The sequence below is a fragment of the Podarcis cretensis genome (assembly GCF_951804945.1).
Source record: "Podarcis cretensis genome assembly, chromosome: 7".
NCBI lineage: Eukaryota > Metazoa > Chordata > Lepidosauria > Squamata > Lacertidae > Podarcis > Podarcis cretensis.
In genome coordinates, this window is record NC_137176.1 from 30,429,783 (window position 1) to 30,448,544 (window position 18,762).

The following is an 18,762-nucleotide window of genomic DNA, read 5'->3' on the forward strand; positions in this document are numbered from 1 at the left end:
TAAATATTTCTTAAGTTTTTTTTTTGTTTAATGCTGCAATTCTTTACTTCTTACCCCCTGACATCTTAACATTCCTCAATTTTACAGTTATTTTTAAGATATATTTTAAAATTCTTCCAGTCCTCTTCCACTGTCTCTTTCCCCTGGTCCCGGATTCTGCCCGTCATCTCGGCCAGTCCCATAAAGTCAATCACCTTTGTTTGCCATTCTTCCAGAGTAGGTAGTTCTTGCGTCTTCCAATACTTTGCCAGTAGAATTCTTGCTGCTGTAGTGGCATACATAAAGAAAGTCCTGTCCTTCCTTAACACCACTTGGCCCACCATACCCAAAAGGAAAGCCTCTGGTTTCTTAGGAAAAGTCCACTTAAGGACCTTCTTAATTTCATTATAGATCATTTCCCAGAAAGCTTTAACCTTTGGGCAGGTCCACCAAAGGTGGTAGAAAGTGCCTTCAGTCTCATTACATTTCCAACACTTATTATTAGGCAAATGATAAATCTTTGCTAGCTTGACTGGAGTCATGTACCACCGGTAGATCATTTTCATAATATTTTCTTTTAAAGCATTACATGCAGTAAATTTAATACCGGTGGTCCATAATTGTTCCCATTCAGCAAACATGATATCATGACCTATATCTTGTGCCCATTTGATCATAGCTGATTTCACTGTTTCATCCTGTGTATTCCATTTTAACAGCAAGTTATACATTCTTGATAAATTCTTAGTATTGGGTTCCAGCAATTCTGTTTCTAGTTTTGACTTCTCTTTCTGAAATCCTACTTTCCTGTCCTGTTTAAATGTCTCATTTATCTGATGGTAATGCAGCCAATCTCGGACCTTAGGCTTTAATTTCTCATAACTCTGAAGTTTCACCCTTTCACCATCATATTCTAAGATCTCATGATATTTTGGCCATTTAGAGTCCATGTTAAGCTTTTTTACTTCCCTAGCTTCCATTGGTGACACCCACCTGGGGGTTTTACTTTCCAACAAATCTTTGTATCTAGTCCAAACGTTATACAATGCTTTCCTTACAATATGGTTTTTAAAACTTTTATACACCTTTACCTTGCCATACCATAAATATGCATGCCAACCAAAACTATTGTCATACCCTTCCAGATCCAAAATATCAGTATTCTCAAGAAGTAGCCAGTGTTTCAACCAGCAGAAAGCTGCTGATTCATAATAAAGTTTTAAGTCCGGCAGGGCAAACCCCCCTCTATCCTTTGCATCAGTTAAAATCTTAAATTTTATTCTGGGCTTTTTGCCCTGCCAGACAAATTTTGATATGTCTTTCTGCCACTTCTTGAAACAATCCATCTTGTCCACAATCTGCAATGTCTGGAATAAAAACAGCATTCTAGGCAATACATTCATCTTAATAGTAGCGATTCGGCCTAACAAGGAAAGTTTCAGCCTTGACCATATTTCCAGATCCTTTTTAACTTCTGACCAACATTTTTCATAATTATCCTTAAATAAGTTCACATTCTTGGATGTTAAGTTTACCCCCAGGTATTTTACCCTTTTTGTTATTTCCAAGCCTGTTTCATTCTGAAAACTCTCTCTTTCTTCCATTGTTAAATTTTTTTCCAACACTTTCGTTTTTTGTCTATTCAATTTAAAACCTGCTACTCGACCAAATGTTTCAATTAGTTCTAATACTCTTTTAGTGCTAGTGTCTGGCTGTTGCAAAGTCAATACTAGGTCATCTGCAAATGCTCTTAATTTATAATGTCTAACTCCGACCTGAACTCCTTTAACCAACTGGTCCTTTCTGATCATGTTTAACAAAACCTCCAGGACTGATATAAAAAGCAAAGGGGATATTGGGCAACCCTGTCGTGTACCTTTTTCTATAGGTATTTCTTCTGTTACTACGTTATTTACGATTAATTTAGCCTTTTGTTGAGAGTATATTGCACCTATACCGTTTTCAAAACCATGTCCTACCCCCATCCCTTGGAGATTCTTTTTCATAAAAGTCCAACAAATGTTGTCAAAGGCTTTCTCCGCGTCCACAAAAATCAAAACTGCTTTCCTGTTAATGTCAACGTCCAGCAGCTCCAAAATGTCTATAATGTTCCTCACATTGTCTGACATATGTCTACCTGGGAGAAAGCCTGTTTGGTCCTTATGAATCTCTTCTGCCAGCACTCTTTTCAATCTTTTTGCCAAAATGTCTGCAAAAATTTTGTAATCCACATTGAGTAAAGATATAGGGCGGTAGTTTTTGACCTGGTTCTTCTCAGTCTCTGTTTTCGGTATAAGTGAGATGAAAGCCTCTTTCCACGATTCAGGTGCCTTTTTCCCCTTCAAAATTTCATTGCAAACTTCCTTCAATGGTTGTATCAGCCATTCTTTCAGCATTTTGTAGTATTTGGCCGTCAGGCCATCTGGTCCTGGTGATTTTCAGGGAGATGCTGCAGTTTCCATTTCTAAACCAATGAGAATGAGCAGTGATTTATCTTTTTTTCTTTTTCGTTAACTTTTTCATTTTATTATAACAGCAGACAGAAATTAAAAGATGAGAAACAAAACTAAGAAATAGGCACGTAGACTGTGTAGTTGCATATGAAGTGCATGTAAAGATTATCAGTTTTATCAAATCATCAAGTCTAGTTCCGGATTTGCCAGGCTTGTGACAAGGGTTGTCTTGAAAACGATGATTCTGCTGTGTGTGTGTCATAAAGGAATAAAAAGTGTCTAGAGCGTCTAGTCCTTTTCAAAATCTCAGATTATGCATGGTTTCCTCCACTATAGATTTATTCCAGAGTACAGTAAGTGGTACCAAGCGTCCAGTGTAATATTTTGAGCTGTTTCCCCTTGAGTTGCAGTTACTGTTCTGGTTACCAAGATCACATATAAGACCAGTTCTTTTGACAGCATAGTTACATTGGTATCATCGTCACTGGCCTGTGTCCAATGGTCTACTTAGGTTGTTTTTGTTGCTTTAAATAACTTGTATATATGAGACTAGTTACTTGTTAAATGTTGCTGTTTAGCTTTCCCAGAAATTGTAGTTTCATCTGTCATTGTTTCAACAACAACAATGTTACCAAAACATTCCACATTTCTGATTCAGAGTTCAGTCAAGTTTTCGAGTCCACTTTTCTCAAATTCTCTCTGAATGATTATGCTTGCTTATCAGCTGCAAATTAGCTCTTATGTGGGCAGTCCACATGTTTTCTGGTATAGAGTTCATTCAAGGTCACAAGCAGAAATACGGAACATAGGAGGGACACATTTTTCCTTGGCTTCTGTCCTTAACTATAACAAATGTTTGTCTAGCAGTACAAATTAGCATTTAGAGACTAATTGTTTTGCTCATTAGTCTGCTAGTTTGAAAGTGCAGTTCCCAATACATCTTTTACCTTTTCTTACTAATTGTCATCCTTACAATTTGGCATAGGCGATATGGGCACTGGAAGTTGGAGGTACTGTATGTGTTTTGCTCATTTACTGTTCCTATTTACTGCTAGTGTAATTTGTTCTATCTGCTGGAAACACAAGGGCAGCCTTCACCAACCCGTGCTGGCTAGGGCTGTTGGAGATTGTAGTCCAAAAGATGTGGAAGGTGCCAGGTTGCCAAAGGTCGTTCTCAAAAAACTTACAAACTCAAATTTTGAACACTAGCATCATGGTGTATGTTAGGTCTAGAGCTTACATGGATAAAAAGGAAGGTGCAATCCTCTAAATGGCTACTCAGAAGTCATTTCAACAGTGCTCGAGGTTCAGCCAGAAAACTGATGTCAGCAAACTGGAAAGCTGTACTGATGTGCCCCTGTTGATTTTAAATGCTTTCAGCTGAGATAAATAAATTGAACTCACAAGCATAATATGGCAAATCACGAACTAGGCAGCAGACGGTCTGCGAGAAAGACAGATGACATACAACATAAAAACCTCAGAGCAAGTTGACAAAAGGATGCCGAGATAAAATGACACTTACAAAGGCTATACTAGCACAGCAGCATCATTATTAAGACTTGTGAAGTGAAATTATTGCTCTACTGTTGATATACTTATCCTAGAACACATACAGGTAAAGGGTACCAAAGTGTTGGACATTATTCAAAAGAACAGTAAAAGAGCTTTTCCCAGGCCACACCCCGCATTGGCCTTCCTTCACAACCCAAGTGAAGTAACCCACAACCTGCCTAGAATGAACTCTGATAACACCGGGCAACAATTTTTTTACTTTTTGAATGTTGTCTAGATTTCTACAACTGATTTAGGGTATTTTTGCACTGAATCAGGAAATGGCATCCGTTTCTCCCCATCAGGTCAGGTTTTTGTGTTATGTTGATTTGAAAAAAAATCAGATCTTGTGACACAATCGATTACATTTTTGTGGCATTATCAGCTGATTTTTGTCAACACATATCATCCTAAATATGTTTTTAAGAGAAAAAATGTTTTTCCAACAACATATATTGATTACCTGATAGAAACATCGATTACTGTAAACTGAATGGTGGGCATTGATAAAGGTAAGTACATGTAAATTGCATGTTGCTTCACCATTTTTTCAAACTTCAGGGCTTGAACTTCCGTTTCTTGGAACTCTTGGAATGCTCAGCAGCAGGGAGGTCTCTCTTCAGAGTCCAACAGTAGTCAGCCATCATGACTGTGTCCTAGCGACCCTGATACCTGGTCTCCATCTCTTTCATGTCCTAATGGAATCTCTCCCCCTGCTCGTCACTCATTGAAACCAGGTTCTCAGGAAACCGGTCCGTATGTGAAAATAGGTAGTGCATCTTGACGCTCATGTTGCAGCCCAGGTTTCTGAAAGCAGTCAGCATGTTGTTGACAAGTTCTGCGTAGTTTCTGGCCTTATTGTTGCCAAGAAAGTTCTTCACTACCAGAACAAATGCCTTCCACACTTCCAGTTCCACTTCATTCACTGAGTTTCCGAACTCTGGATCTCTGATGAGCTGACAGATCTGAGGACCGTCAAAGATGCCAGCTTTCAACTTCTCCATGGTCAATCCTGGAAAAGCCTGGCACAAGTAAGTGAAGCAGTCACCATCCTTGTCCAGAGCCTTGGTGAACTGCTTGATTAAGCCGAGCTTGATGTGCAGCGGTGGGAAGAGTATTCTGTCTCTGTCCACCAGAGGGTCGTTGATGACGTTCCTTTTTTTTGGAAGGCACCAATTCCTCCCACACAGGCCAGTCCTTCTTCGTGTAATGCTGAGCACGGTCCCTACTATCCCACGTGCACAGAAAACATGGGTACTTGGTGAAGCCAGACTGTTGTCCCAACAAAAAGTTCACCATTTTCAGGTCAACACGAATAAACCACTTATGCTGATCATAACCAATTTTCTCCAGCACATACATCACCGCTTCATAGTTCTCCTTCAGTGTAGTCGAGTGAGCCAGGGGTATAGAGAGGCAAACTGGTTGCCGTTGTGTAGCAGAACACATTTCAGTGATCGCTTGCTGCTGTCGATGAACAGTCTCCAATATTTGGGTTCGTACTGTGGCACTTCAAGCTTGAGCAGAAGCTGTGCAATATCTGCACAGTACACCAAGTCCTTCTCTTCCGAGAAAAAACGGAGGTACTCTTGATGCCTGTTGCGGAAGAAGCTGATGTGAGCACCGTCAGAGAGGAGGTTTTTTCCCCTTCAATCTGGATGCCAACAGTTCGGCAGAGTCCTTTGACAAGCTGAGGTCGTGAACTAGATCATTCAACTCCTTTTGGGGAAATGGATGTGGAGCATCATCTTCAAGAACCACTTCTTCTTCATGTCCTTCAACACTGGAGGCATCTTCGTCACTAATGTCAGGAAGTTCTCTGAAGATAGGCACTAGAATTTCATCACAATGAGCTGCAGGACGATGTGCTGATTGAAGATCAGGATACTTGAGGCTGCTCCGGTTCTTTCTGTTGATCCAAGTCACATCAACAGCGCAAAAGTAGCAGTCAGTGACATGGTTTGTCGGCTCCCTCCAAACCATGGGAATTCCAAAGTTCAGACTCCTCTTGCCATTGGTCCACCCATGTACAGTCTCGGTGCATGCCTTGCACACCATGTGTGTCGCCCAAGCTTTATCCTGGTCACCAAGTTTAATACCAAAATAATTTTATGCTTTGCCGCACCAATTTATGGAAGATTTCGAGGTTTTATGACTTCAAACTGATCCCTTTTCAACATAATCACCCAGAACTATCGGACCTGAATACTTCTTGTCATTAAAATAATCGTTTCCAATCAAAACAATTATTCAACATGGCATTTACCCCCACCAACTTCTTCTAAAATGCTCCACACAAGCGTACATGTGAACAAAAACGTAAAAAAAAATGACATGTGGCCATAGCTCAAAAACTTGACCTGATTGAGCAAAACCAATGTGATTTTTGGATTCAACGCATCAGATTCATCCTAAATCATCTGAAAAAACGCAGACAACAAATTTGTTGTTGACCAGTGTAATGCTTATTGATTATTTGAATGGAGGAGAGAGAGAGCAAGAGAGTAGAACCTAGCTTGTTGTACATATATAAAAATTACATTTGTTGTTCTGCTTGCTGTTCATGCCTGCCCACCAGCATGTGGCCCCCAAAAGGTTTCACAGAAGGGACAGTGACCCTCAGACTGGAAAAGGTCCCCTACCCCTGATCAATCAATCAATCTTTATTGCGGTCAAAGACCAGACAGCAAATTAACAGCAGCAGCAGCAACAACAACCTATGCCACATCCGCATGAAGAAGCAGATGTAATTAAAATTCCCCTATAAACTTATTTACATTAAAAATAACACTCCTTCAGCTAAAATCTGTATCCCAGTGACTAAAATCAGTATTCGTTCTCTGGCTATCACTGTCACCACAGCCTGTCTTGTCCTTGGTGCTATAAAAGAGAATTTTGCAGCAGGTCTGATAATATCCTGATCTTTATTGGCAAGAAGGTATTTAGCATAAGTTTCCTCGGAGCGGCCAAGTAATTTCCTTAATAAGGGTAAAATTAGCTCTCTTCGGGTATCACAATACAATGGCTCCCCTGTACCCTAATTGTTTTTAAGTGACGACCACTTTGGAATGGGTTGTGCTCTCGACTGCCATCAGAAATCATTGGTGATGTATAAGGAGCTTTGAACAGATATGTAATGTTGTTGTTGTATCTGCCCTACACACCTGCAATGATATTGAAACACAGTGTACATCAGTATTTGAGGTATGGTTTCCTTTTGCTGGATTGGATTATCCCAAATTATAATCTTCTCTACAGGTAGTGTGTCTGTTTTCACAATTCATAAAACTTTTTAATTGTTAAATCCAAATCTTCAACAGTCTTTTCCCCACTACCGCAATCTACCACAATCTAAAATAATAAAAATTATAAGTGTCAACATACTCTGGAAATGAGATTATAACACTCACATATACAGCAAAAGTGCCTGGTCTTGAATCAAATCCCAGCTCAGACAGGGATTTTGTGGATGACCTTGAACAAGTCTTCTTTGGTCTCTGTAAGGTGATATGAAAAGGATAGCAACCTGTCTCTGTGGGGATGAGTTAGCACAGGGACTGTAAGGCAACTAGAAAATCAAATAATAAGGAATAATAAAGTTTCTTCAGAAGTGTTCACTGAACTATTTAGAAACCCCAAGGCTTGGATCAAAACAAAGCTTCTGTCACTTTATTGTAATAGGAAAGAGGGCACTTTAAAGCTAAACATTTTCGCAAGGAGTGCTGAAAAAGTCACTGAGAAAGGGAGCCCTTTGGGGGCAAAAGCACTTGGAAAACATACACAACAAATAATGGTAGCCAGCTATTTATTTATTTATTTATAATTATTTACAGTGGAATGGACTCCCTCGGGAGGTTGTGGACTCTCCTTCATTGGAGGTGTTTAAGCAGAGGTTGGAAGGCCATCACTCGTGGATGCTTTGGTTGAGATTTCTGCATTGCAGGGGGTTGGACTAGATGACCCTTGGAGTCCCTTCCAATTCTACAGTTCTATGATGCTGTTATTTCTAACTCACTTTTCATCATATCTGTTCTCTGCCATAATCGGAACCAGGAAAGAGACAGTTAATATTCAGTGAACACAGATGGGTCAGAATATTACTTTCTTATTAAATGAGGTTCTGGATCAAGCCAGAAAGTGCTTACAATGAGGACATGCTTACAACAATGCTGATACCATAACCTGAAGTGGAATGCTGTGCCAGCGTGAAGGTTTAGATCAGTATGTTAATATATTGAGGTCACTCTGGGCAATACCAGAACAAATGTGATTGAGGCATCATAAGTATACTAGCGTTTACTGACCTTTTCCAAGTAAATTTACATGGACTTCTTTGAGGAGTTTCCCGCTGTTTCGTTCAGAAAAAGAGGCATTGATTTAAACCTTATTGTGGTGGGATAATGAGCACCTTGTGCGTTAAAGCTGGATCCCTCAGAGCTCACTCTGTGTAGTGAAACCCTGCCTTGAGAAGAGCCCTTGAGCATGGCTCCCTCAGTCGCTGGTAGAATCTGACAGTGGGCGTTTGCGGAAACGTTTCCAACATAAGAGCTGTTTCACAGACATGCGCCTCCTGGATTCCCTGCGTGACAGCTTCCGGCGGGGGGTGGGAGTCCTTATGGGCTGTTCTGATACCTCCTCGCTGTTCTCACTGGAAGTATCCCAGAGCCTCCCCTCCGACTCCCTTTCCTTTGGAGCTCCCGCACTCCCCCTACTGGTTCCCTCTTCTCCTGAAGAAGAGGCTCTCCTATTCTGCTGAAGCCTTCTCACCACCTGTCCTTCCGATGGCAGTTCCCTGACATCCACCTCCCCCCCAGGGCCCCCTTCACCCCCTCCCGCCTCTTCTCTTACTGGCGGCGAGGACGGAAATCCCTGGAAGGAACTCCCCTCATCCTCCGAGGATTCAAACACTTCTAACCACGGCCTACCGCCTCTTTCCCCCTCTTCCTCTCCTTCCTCGGAATCTGTTTCCACCTCCACTTCCGACTCTGGGAACCCTTCAAATTCCCCTTCCTCATCTGTAGTCCCGAAGTGTTCCCTCCTAAACCTTGCCACTGGTTGTGGTTTACTTGGGAAACGCCCATGAAACGTTTCTATTAAAATCTCGTCCTTGACTTCCTCTGCCGGTACCCATGCGTTTTCTGACTCTTCCTCCCTCTCCCATTCTACCAAGTATTCCACCTGATTCCCCTTCCACCTGGAATCAATGATCCCTGCCACATCCATGTTGCGTTCTCTCTCTTCTATGACGGGTGTCCGGGTGACCTCCCTCTCACGTTCCCCCCACTCACACCCCTCTCTGTAGGGCGACAGTAATGACCTGTGAAATACTGGGTGCAATTTCATGTGACTGGGCAATCGGAGTTTGAATGCTACTGGGTTGACCTGCTGTATGACCTCAAAGGGTCCCAACCGTTTGGGTCTCAATTTCTTACACCCTCCCTTGAACGGCAGTCCTTGGGTGGATAGCCACACCCGGTTACCCACCCTTATGGTTTCGCCTTCCCTCCTATTTCTGTCAGCTTGCTTCTTATATTCTTCTTTGGCTTTCTCTAAGTTGAGTTGGAGCTGACGGTGGATCGCTTCCATCTCTTCAACAAAATTTTCCGCTGCAGGTACACTCCACCTTCCCCCGCCCTCTCCTGGAAACGCCCGAGGATGACACCCATAATTGGCTAGAAAGGGACTCATCCCTGTGGACGCGTTCTCCGCGTTGTTGTAGGCAAATTCTGCCAGAGGTAACCAGTCCACCCAATCAGCTTCTCTGTCCTTTACATAACACCTCAGATATTGTTGCAAAACCCCGTTTGCCCTTTCTGCTTGCCCATTTGTTTCTGGGTGCCTGGCGGTGGAAAAACTTACCTCCACATGCAACATGCTCATTAGTTTCCTCCAGAACCTAGAAGTAAATTGTTTTCCTCTGTCGCTCAAAACCCTCAAGGGGGCGCCATGCAACCTAAAAATGTGCTCCACAAACAACCTTGCGGTTTCTTCCGCTGTCACTGCATGTGAACAAGCTATAAAGTGGCACATCTTAGTTAGTAGATCTACCACCACCATGACCGCGGTTTTCCCTTTGGATCTCGGTAGATCGGTCATGAAGTCTATGGATACCATCTCCCATGGCCTTTCTGGGGTGGGTAAGGGTTCCAATAACCCCGCTGGCGCCAACCTCTCTCCCTTTGCTCTTTGGCACCTGTCGCATCCCCTGACATACTCCCGCACGTCCTCCCGCACCTTGGGCCACCAAAACTCCCTGGTAACCAACCACATGGTTTTGTGCTGCCCGAAGTGCCCGGCCGTGGGGCTGTCATGCAACTGCTTAAGCACTCGCCCTCTTAGTTCCCCACCTGGTATGTAGAGCGCCCCTTTGTAATATAGTTTTCCGTTCTTTTCCTCAAACCCCCCTGCGTTTTCACCTGTCTCCCTGAGTTCCCTAAGTTTCTCTTGGGCATATTCATCGTTTTCAATACCCTCTACCAGTTCTCTTTGCCCCACCAATGCCGCCCCACAAACCCAGTGGTCCTCTGAGATGATATGTCTTTCTTCCGCCCCTCCTTCCCCCTCCAAGTACTCAGGTTTTCTGGAGAGAGCGTCCGCCCTGACATTCTCAGCCCCTGGCACGTAGCGAATCTCAAAATTGAACTTGGAGAACTCTTGCGCCCATCTTACTTGTCTCTGGTTCAACACTCGGGCTGTTCTCCAGTATTCTAGATTTTTGTGGTCTGTCCGTACCTGAACCTTGTGTTGCGCTCCAATCAACAGGTGTCTCCATCTCTTGAACGCTTCGTGGACAGCGAGTAATTCTCTGTCGTACACTGTATAATTCCTCTCAGACTTGTTCAATTTCCTCGAGAAGAAGGCACACGGCTTCCATTCCGACGTATTTGCTCCTGGCTGCAGAAGCACGGCCCCCACCGCTCTGTCAGACGCGTCGGTTTCCACCCTCATCGGCTGCTGCAGATCCACGTGTAAAAGTTGTTCTTCCGAAGCAAACGCCCTCTTTAAACTTTCGAAAGCTCGCTGCGCTTCTTCCGTCCAGACAAATTTCTTCTTACTGCTGAGACAATCCGTGATGGGGGCTGTTAAATGGGCGAAGTTCTTGATGAACTTCCGATAGAAGTTTCCGAACCCCAAAAACCTCTGCACATCTTTCTTAGTTTTCGGTGGCCTCCATTCCAGCACTGCTTGCACCTTGCTAGGATCCATGGCCAGCCCCTTGTCCGACAACCGGTACCCAAGGAATTCCACCTCCCTGGCGTGAAACTGACACTTCTCCAGTTTCACCCACAGCTGGTTTTCTTGCAGTTTGCTCAGTACTTCTCTTACATCTCGCACATGCTGCTCTTCATCCTCTGAGTACACCAGCACATCGTCCAAGAACGCAGCGCAGTTCTTGTACAGCAATGGTCCTAGTACGTGATTAATAAATGATTGAAATACTGCGGAACCCGCCTGGAGGCCGAAAGGCATAACGCAGTACTCAAATGCCCCCAAGGGGGTGAACATAGTGGTTTTCCACTCATCTCCCTTTCTCATACGTATCAGGTTATACGCCCCCCTCAGGTCCAGCTTGGTAAAAATCTTCCCTTTTCTCACCCGGGTCAGAATGTCATCGATTCTGGGCATAGGGAAGGTCACGGGTTCGGACACTGCGTTTAGGGCCCTGAAATCCACAATTAATCTCGGTTTGTCCGAGTTTTTTTTGTCTACAAAGAACACTGGGCTACCCCCCACCGCTCGTGACTCCCTGATGAACCCACGCTTGAGGTTTTTGTCAATAAACTCCCTTAGCTCCTGCATCTCTCTGTCAGACATTGCATACACCTTGCCCACTGGCAATTGCGCTCCTGGAAGTAAGTTGATTTGGCAGTCAAAGGCTCTGTGCGGGGGTAGTTTATCTGCTTCCCTTTCGCTGAATACGTCGGCAAAATCTGCATATTGTCGTGGTACCCTACCTTGTTCCATTGCTTCTGTCTTTGCTAACGTGGCCTGAGTGCCTGCTTGGCCCCCTTTTTCTGTGCAGTGTCCCATACAATGTGCTGACCCAAAGGAAACCACTCTCTGATGCCATCCCACAAGCGGATCATGCAGCGCTAGCCAGCTCATCCCCAAAATGATGGGCGCTCCTCCCAACGTGGCTATATTAAACGCTATCCGTTCCGTGTGTCTTGCCACCCTCATTGTCATGGGGACCGTCTGCTGGTCTACTTCTCCCCCCAACAGCGCCCTCCCATCAATCGTGGTCACCTGCAGGGGATTTTTTAAAGGAATGGTTTGTATCTGATGGGCGGCTGCAAACTCCTTACTCATAAAGTTGCAGGAGCTGCCTGAGTCTAATAGCGCCTTCACTTTTAGTGGGTGTCCGTTTGCCAGCTCCAGCAATACCTCTATTACAAGAGCTGGTCTTGGGGGTTCTGGCGTGGGCACATTTACTGTTCCTTGGCCTGGCTGCTGTGCCCCCTCGGTGGCAGCCAGGCGTTGGCTTTTACTTGCTCCTTAGCTCCTTCTCCCTCCTCCCCAACAGCTCCCGCCATTCCTTGCCATTCCTTTCTTTGCGGACAAACTCTGGCAAAATGACCTGGCTGTTGGCAGAGAAAACATTTCTTGGCGCCTTTCCCCTCCTTCTTCCGCCCTTCACTGGGGTTTGAAATTGCGCGCGCGCGCGCTGTTCCGATTTCCATCGGCTCTGCTGGCAGAGAAGGCTGCTCTGGCATCTCTGGAATGCGGAAATCCCTCCAACGCTCCCCTTTCCCTTCCCGCTTCTCCAAGGCTCTGGCCTCCTGGCGTGAGCCTATGGCCAGCGCTGATTTAGTCAGAAGGTCCATAGACTCCGCCCTGGGCCCCCGGGAAAGTTCGTCTTTCACTGCCGAAGATAGTCCTTCTTCGAACAGCATTTGTATCGGTTCCGCTGACAAATCCCATCCTAATTTATGGATCAACATGGTGAACTCAGTCCAGTACTCACGGACAGATCGGTTCCCTTGTTTACACGCCATTAACTGCCTGCGCGCCACTCCCTGCTCAATCTCGCTGGAAAACATCAGATCCATGGCGCGAAAAAACTTCCTTGTGTCCCTTAGGGCTTCATTATTGGCTGCCATTAGTGGCCTCACCCAATCCCGGGCTGTGCCTTCGAGATGCCCAATCACAAAACCAACCCTCGAATCCTCATCAGGAAAATCATCAAACTGCAGATTGAGGGCATATTGCATCTCTGTCCTGAAGGCTTGATAATTCCTGGGATCACCCCCAAACTTCTGCACCAGTCCTGGCACTTTCCTCGAGAGCTGGGCGGCTTTCCCCTCTTCTGCATCATGAGCCCTCCTCTCCTCCAGCCTCGCCGTTTGCAGAGCTAACTGTACCTCCAACATCCTGTACCTTTCTTCCAGGCTAGGACCGGCTGCAGCTGCTCCCCCATCTCCGCCTCCGGCTGGGTTGCTCATGATGCCTCTCTTTGCACAAGCTGCTTTCAGAGACTGTCAGATTGCTGTGGTGGGATAATGAGCACCTTGTGCGTTAAAGCTGGATCCCTCAGAGCTCACTCTGTGTAGTGAAACCCTGCCTTGAGAAGAGCCCTTGAGCATGGCTCCCTCAGTCGCTGGTAGAATCTGACAGTGGGCGTTTGCGGAAACGTTTCCAACATAAGAGCTGTTTCACAGACATGCGCCTCCTGGATTCCCTGCGTGACAGCTTCCGGCGGGGGGTGGGAGTCCTTATGGGCTGTTCTGATACCTCCTCGCTGTTCTCACTGGAAGTATCCCAGAGCCTCCCCTCCGACTCCCTTTCCTTTGGAGCTCCCGCACTCCCCCTACTGGTTCCCTCTTCTCCTGAAGAAGAGGCTCTCCTATTCTGCTGAAGCCTTCTCACCACCTGTCCTTCCGATGGCAGTTCCCTGACACTTATGTTCATTTAGATTTTCAAAGATGTGCAGAAGAGAACTTTTAAAGTTTTTCTCCTTTTTCCCACTGTTTATATCTTACTTGCAATTTTGACATCTGGTAACATTTTCCTGTAGAATCCAGATGTAAGGAACTTTAACTTCTGACACCTCTTATTTTCAGGACTAAGACTTTGAAGATTTTACTTAAACTACTGGTTTAAGTATCAGTGATTGAAATCCCAAACTGCTTGAACCCTACATATATTTGTAACCACCTATTTTCCTTTGTCACATTCTGATCTTTTACATCCTCTGAAAGCACCGCATAATCCCACCCACATTATGTATTTGAATAGCATCAGTCTTTGTGATTACAGTGGTGCCCGCAAGACGAACGCCTCGCAAGACGGAAAACCCGCTAGACGAAAGGGTTTTCCGTTTTGGAGGCGCTTCGCAAAACGAATTTCCCTATGGGCTTCCTTCGCAAGACGAAAGCCCATAGGGAAATCTCCGGGACAGCAGTGAAGCGCAGCTCGTCTTCCCCACTGTCCTCGGACCTCCTCCGAAGGCTGGCGGTGGGGCGGAGAGACCTTCTCCCACCACCAGCCTTGGGATGGCTGCTCTGAAGGCTGGCGGTGGGGCGGAGAGACCTCCTCCTGCCGCCAGCCTTCGGATGGCTGTCCTGAAGACTTGCGGTGGGAGGAGGGTTTTCCTTCCCACTGCCAACTTTCAGAATGCTGTTCTGAATGTTGGCGTGGGGAGGAAAAGCCCTCCTCCCACCGCAAGCCCCGGGAACAGAGGAGAAGCGCTGCACACCTTCCCCTCTGTTCCCGTACCTGTCCTGAAGGCTTGCGGTGGGGAGAAAAGCCCTTCTCTGCACCGCCAGCCTGGCAAGCGGTCCGGTCTCCATAGGAACGCATTAATTGATTTTCAATGCATTCCTATGGGAAACCGTGCTTCGCAAGACGAAAAACTCGCAAGAAGAAAAAACTTGCGGAACGAATTAATTTCGTCTTGCGAGGCACCACTGTATTCCTTAACGTGAAACTCCTGCCTCCTGGATTTTTATTACAGCCTCAGTATTTTCATGGATACATTATTAAGCCCTATTTCTTCAGACATACACTTGTAGCCAGAAGCATAGCCACTAATGGGCTGCGCTAATTGACATTAATATTAATGTAGTTTTAAATGGGCTGCATGGCCTAAGCTTTCAAAGTAGGATGGTTTTCCCTAAGAACATAAGAGCACTGCTAGATAAGATCAAAGGCCTATCTAGTCCAGCATTCTCTTCTCACAGGAAGCCCATAAGCAGGTTGTTTGCACAGTAACCCTTTCCTCGCTGGAATTCAGATGCATACTGCTTCTGACACTGGAAGTAACATATAGTCATCATGACTAGTAGCCATTAATAGCTTTATCCACCATGAGCGCGTCTTAATTCCCTTTTAAAGCCATCCAGGTTGGTACACATCACAACACCTTGTGGGAGGAAATCCCATAGTTTGACTATGTGTTGTGTGAAGAAGTACTATGTGAGATGAAAAAGCATACCCCTGTCTAGACATGTGAAGGCCTGGAAAATAATCCAGAAAATTTGGGGTGGATATATGGCAAACCAATTTTCCTGGTTTGTTTATGGGCCTTCACATTCATGTACTTACCTACTTTTTCCACAATACCCCCCACTTACCATTTTGTCTATGCTTTTGTCTCTCCAGACTCCTTTGCCCGGGGGGTGGGGAGGAGATCAAGATAGAAATGTAATAAAAATAAAAAATAAAAAATAATAAGCTAAAAAGCCCCAAGCCGTGTAAACTTTCCTCATTGGGTAGTTGCTCCAGTTCATCAATCATTTTGGTTGCCTTCCTTACACCTCCAACGAACAGTGTTCGCACTGTATATGAGGATGGGCAAACTGTTCAATAATGTTAAAAAGAGGGTGGTGGGTTTTTTGGTGGGTTTTTTACAAGTGTTTATTCAACAAAGTGAGGGGAAGAAATTAAAACCATTTGTGATCAAAGTATGTTTCCCCCTCTTTTTCTGATTTACTTTTTGTTTTCATTAGACAAAATTGAAGAAGCACAAAAAGAACTTAATGAAACAGAAGACTCACAGAAAGGTAAAACACACCACTGTTTCTCTTCCTGCAGCCTTTCTCCAGCAATCCCATAATAATAATAATGATAAGCAAATAATACTAATAATGAAAGACCATCATCAGCTCACATTGCAGATGCAGTAGCCAGCCATTCCTGACCACTGGAAATGTTGGCTGCAGCTGATGGGAATGTGAATCCAACAACACCTGGAGGGCACCAAGTTGACTAGCCCAGTCCGACCTCCTGTTCCCCACAGTAGCCAATCAGATGCCTCCCTTGTTCTTGTCCACCAGAAATTGTTCAGGAGCAGAAGGTCTAAGAAGATGGGGATTTCACTTAGCTATAATGACTAATAACTAACTGTGATAATTTTATCTTCCCTAAAATTTAAGCAGCTGTTGATGGTGCAATCTTATTACCTTAGCCTCAAAGTATTCTTGCTAAATGGACTGAAAGAACTTAGTTTCATAATTATTAAAGTTCTCTCCATATGTGCGTCATTTTGAACTTGCTTGGAATACTTTTAGCTGCTTGGAATATGTTGATATTGTTACTACCATGTTCCTTACTGATTATTTTGTATTTCCATCATCGGCATCCACCAGTCTTGAAAACTTGGGCATTGATTTGGAATTTAAATTTTGACCATTTTCATTCAAGTTTCCTAAAAACCTGTTACTGGTAAATGATCGTCATGGAATTTTTTGCGGAGCTCTGAAAGGGAAGGAAGCTAAGGCCTTCATCCTGAGGTCTCTGCGTAAGGTTATTAGTGTTGAATTGTATACATGTCTCTTTAAAAACACACATACACCCAAATAAACCCTTTTGAGGCAGCTGCCAGAAAGGGCTCAATCTACAGCTTTGGGACTTTTAAATTTAAGACACACATTCTCCCCTGATTCCAAACATCTTGTAAGGGCCAGCATATATTGAATACTTGGTTATATGTCCCAGAGCACAAAAAGTGAAATCAGCCCTTAGTTTATGGTCTTTCACATTGCAAATTATTACCAGGTTTAAACGCAAAACCTGCTCTCTGTATCTGACACTGGATTGCCTGGCTCTCATTGACACGGGTTGCATAAGGAAGTTCAATGTGATTTGCCAGCAGTATACAAGCCTTGCCTCCAAATACATATAACTTACAGCATTTTGTTAGTACTGAATAAAAATCCATCGCCTAGAATAACTTATATTATTATGCACTTTTAGTAGGGCACAACTTACATAAGCCTTAACTACCTCTACATACAGCAATACCTTTATTTTAGTGCCACATTGACAGTGATGGCCCAATAAAGATAACTAATACTTTAAAGGGTATCTAGGTAATCAAAGCCTTTATTTTATACATCACTGGGTTTCTCCAAGCATGAATATGTACTGTTGTCCATTTCTGCTAACCCAGATCATAGCTTAATTTTAAAAGCAAAATAAATTCTTGAAAGGTATCAAGTTTCCCCAATGTAACTAGGCTACAGCAAGCTGGTTGTTCCTTCTGTCTCAGTCAGGTTTCATTCATCCCATTCTGTTTCTTGTTGGGTGAATCTGTATATTGCTGCCCCACTTCAGTCTGTCCTCATTCCTTTGATTGCTCAACTTTACATGTTTTCTAGGCTGAAACATATTGTGCCTGAGGAAGAAGCATTGGGTTGTCCACAGTTGTATTCACTGTGGCCATGTCTTCCTGCAACTTGTTTGATATCCAATCCCAGCTGCCTTTCCCCCATCTAAATTCAGTGTCTTAGTCATTTCCATACCATTGACTTAGGATTCTAATTCAAGATCATTGCTCTTAAATTCTTCTCTGAATGGAGAAGTTAATTTCTGCTGATGATTTGTGAAGAAAACATAACATTTGTAAGTGCATATGCTTTAAATCTCTCACTGCTGAAATCTACTCAGTAAATCAGTAACGGGTGCCAGACCCAGCAGAGCTGGGATTGTTTTGACAATAGAGAAGAAAACACACTGAGTGTGCTTAATTTAGCACTTAATCTTTCAAAGCTATTCTGACAATTCTGTCTTAAATATGAAGAAAGAATACATGAATGCATTGATTTTTGCTGAGTACAACAATGTCTTAACAAAAGAAACTCTTCCATTCAAGTATTTTCAAGTGAATATTTTTAAGGTCTAGAGGCCAGAAGTGTGAATGCCTTTTAGATATTTGCCTTCCCCACCTGACTCAAATGAAGACTTGGTTGCAGAATTATGTTTTGTATTCTCTTTGAAATGCAGAACATGTGGCCTTCCAAATATAGTTGGAACACCAGCTCCCAGCAGTCACAGCCATCAAGGATGGTGGGAGTCCAGCAACACTGGAGAACCACTGGTTCTCCATCTCTGCCGTAGTATTTCTTGTTGACGAAGTATTCCATTTGAATAGAGCAGCTTAGAAACAGTCCCATGTGCTGAAGGTGGGCCCATTAAGGCTGGACGATAACTGGTTTTCAACATCACAATATTTCACCAGTTAATCATTGTGATATATCAACATATCATGATGCCTGAAATAAGGATGGAACTGTGTAGAGGTGAACGGTTTTCAACATTACGATATATCACCAGCTGAACTTTGTGATATATAACAATGTCCAAAATAAGGATGGAGCTAATGTAAAGGCATTAGCTGGTTTCACGGTTTTTCACACCCACACCCACACACTTCATGATTCACAATATATTGACAGGTCAAAAATTATGAAACCAATATCACAATATAGACTTCAAACCGTTTTTTTGGACAATCTTATCAATATATCACCAGCCCTAGGGCCTGTATAATAGATTT

General features: G+C 43.8%; 1 protein-coding gene across 7 annotated transcripts in view; it reads left to right on the forward strand.

Moving 5' to 3' along the window:
* Positions 1-18,762, forward strand: part of HIVEP1 (HIVEP zinc finger 1) — a 96,611-nt gene that overhangs the window by 50,256 nt on the left and 27,593 nt on the right. For all 7 annotated transcript variants that reach the window (XM_079984889.1, XM_079984892.1, XM_079984890.1 and 4 more), the window contains one exon: positions 15,935-15,988. In XM_079984889.1, coding sequence (XP_079841015.1) covers positions 15,935-15,988 — 54 coding nt within the window. The remainder of the gene's footprint in view (positions 1-15,934; positions 15,989-18,762) is intronic.